This window comes from Notothenia coriiceps, unplaced genomic scaffold, assembly GCF_000735185.1.
Source record: "Notothenia coriiceps isolate Sejong01 unplaced genomic scaffold, NC01 NC01_scaffold00000339, whole genome shotgun sequence".
In the NCBI taxonomy this organism is placed as follows: Eukaryota; Metazoa; Chordata; class Actinopteri; order Perciformes; family Nototheniidae; genus Notothenia; species Notothenia coriiceps.
Genome location: NW_011333040.1, coordinates 3,366,654 through 3,369,430, shown reverse-complemented (window position 1 = coordinate 3,369,430; position 2,777 = coordinate 3,366,654). Strand labels below are relative to the sequence as shown.

The 2,777-nt window shown below is 35.8% G+C and overlaps 1 protein-coding gene across 2 annotated transcripts in view; it reads left to right on the top strand.

Moving 5' to 3' along the window:
* Nucleotides 1-2,777, top strand: part of tmem8b (transmembrane protein 8B) — a 66,102-nt gene that overhangs the window by 51,924 nt on the left and 11,401 nt on the right. For both annotated transcript variants that reach the window (XM_010767850.1, XM_010767856.1), the window contains exon 9: nucleotides 2,264-2,406. In XM_010767850.1, the coding sequence (XP_010766152.1) occupies nucleotides 2,264-2,406 (143 nt within the window). The remainder of the gene's footprint in view (nucleotides 1-2,263; nucleotides 2,407-2,777) is intronic.

The window sequence follows — 2,777 nt, the reverse complement described above, 5'->3', positions numbered from 1 at the left end:
CAGGTTCCTCAACAGTGCATTACAAGACATCTATCAATATGTGTACCTCCACCATTAAACTGTTGTATTCTGCACATTTCTTATACTATCTACATACATAAGAGTATAATTCATAATATCAGTCAAAGGTGGGGTAGGTAATTTTGGAGAAACCAGCTTCAGTGCGCTAGAATTTGAAAATACACAACCGGAAAAAATCTGCCACTTCCTTACAGAGCCCCTCCTCCAACACACACGAACGCGCACATGACCAATGAGGGCACGAGATAAGTTTGTGCACAGATGGAAGGCTGACAGGCAGGTAGGCCATCCAGTTATTTTAGCCGGGCCGTGCTTTTTACAGTACTTATGGATTTTTTGTCAAAGCACTTAAGATATTCATTGCTATCGGGATGTTAAGAGCATTCCATGGAATATAACAAAAAGTGTATCTCGAGCCGGTTTCTCAAACTTACCTACCCCACCTTTAAAATAAGTGCTTCAACATAGTTAACATTGCAGGAAAGCAATATATTAGACGTTAAGTACTTGTCAGGCTTAATATTTATCTATAGATTTTCTTCTTTGAAAGAAGACCTTAACCTAAAGTATTCTCTTAATGTGTTAATAAAGGTTAATTAGTTTGTCTGTTTTGCACATCCTCATATTAATATCTTTGTACATCCAGCACTAAACTGTTTTATTGTAGAGATCACTTACAGTATCTTCTTGATTTTTTATATTCTCTATTTCTATCATTGACCTTCTACTTTCCCCCTATGTACTCTTAATATGTTTTTCATCAAATATAACATAACATATAAAAAAGAATTCAATAACGTGCTTTAACCACTAGGCGGTGCACACAAGGTACACACAGCCATAATAACTTTTTATTATTAGTGTAGGACACTTATGTATGTATAACATTTGAAGATGTGTAGTTTTATTCATGTTTTCACATAATTTTACAGGATATTGCTATATTATTTCACATATTCTATACGTTAATATCTGATTTGTAAAACATCAAAGAAAGAAAGGTTTATCCGTCATTCAATGGTAAGCTATTGAAATTGTGAATCCATAGATGTGTCTCCCATCACCCCAAACCCCTGACTATTCTCTCAATTCAGTATTTACATTCTTATATTCAAAGAAAATCGGTAATAGCTTTAAAAATTACAAGTCCTTTTATATCAGCTGTGCACCGTTATGGGGTAAATATAACTATATCTACCAATTGGATCAAATATAAAAGTCAGCCGAATTAATGTTGATACTGCAAGGAGACATATTTTGTGAAGAGAAATTACATTACATTGCATTTAGCTGACGCTTTTATCCAAAGCGACTTACAATAAGTACATTTGACCAGGAAGATACAACCTTGAAGAAAACAGAATCATATAAGTACATCAGGTTTCATAGAGCCAAACATTTCAAGAAATGGAAGAAGTTTAATTGCTGATATATTTATGATCCACGTCAAGTATTCAGTTTCGGTGGCAGTTCTTCCAGGTGGTCCAAAGGTCTTTTAATCTGGGCTCTATAAATAAATAACTACGGCAGATGTGTAATATTTAATGCAGCCGAACCATGTATTACAATGCCGTTATGTGATGACTTTCAAAGAAAAAAGCAAGCACACTCGGATTAAAGTATTATTATTTTTTGATGAAACCAAACCAGTTGCTTAATAAATTAAAGCTCAATTGATTCTAGTATGTTTATGTGCCATTTAGGAGTTTTAAGCATGTATCAAAGATTATCAGGATAACATTGTAAATCTGGAATATCTGGACATTTCTAAATCATGCCATGGATACTACAATTGTTAGTATTCATCCTGATGGGTACATGATGTTATAATCACATTTATTGGCAGTATTTCCAATAGTTGTTGAGACATCTCGTTCTAAACCACAACTGTGAACCTCATGGTGACATTAGAGGAAGAGTCAAGGGGTCTCCAAAGTCATGAGGATTCATCATTTGGGGAACAGGATGGACATTTCCTGGATATCCATTCAATCATGAAAGACAGACTGACATTGCCATCTCCAGTTCCATGCCTCTAGCTTGGCCACATCAACTGACCACAAATAAGAAAGGCTATCTTGAGAGCAGAATATGTCATTTGAAATCCTTTTAAAAGTGAAACAGTAGCAGCTTTCTACCTTCACACTGATAGAATACGGTACGTATATTCCCCTGTGGTGCTGCAGTGATGTTGGTCTTCTTCACCTCCAACTAACTTTCTGCCTGTCTCTGACTTTTTCAGATTTGAAGCATGCCCCAATGTCACCGCTGAGGTGTATATGCGCGCATACCTGACTCCATGCATCAATGACTGTGGGACGTATGGACAGTGCAAGCTTCTACGCACAAACAACTATCTTTATGCTGCCTGTGAATGCAAAGCAGGTAAGAACTTCCCTATAAAATCTGTAAATCATGTTTAGTGTATTCTTCAGGCTCACATGGAGAGCTTGTTTTCTCCTTCTCTGCTGATTTGATTCTGTGCACACTTTGAATGTGCACTGAATTCAGATTAGGTGGTCTATTTATGTCATCTTTGATTCTATTTCAATGTACGCTTTTTGAAATTCTATTTGCATTTACTAAGCCCAGTTATCGAAGCCGGTTACCAACAAAGCATAGCAAGTTGTTTGATAGAAGTCAATGAATAGTTGTACAAATTTGGTGTATGTTCTCTACGTTGTCTTTCATTATTAATCACTAATTAATTATCAGCAAAAAGCGTGGCCATGAATTAATAAGTGAAAGTGATTTTC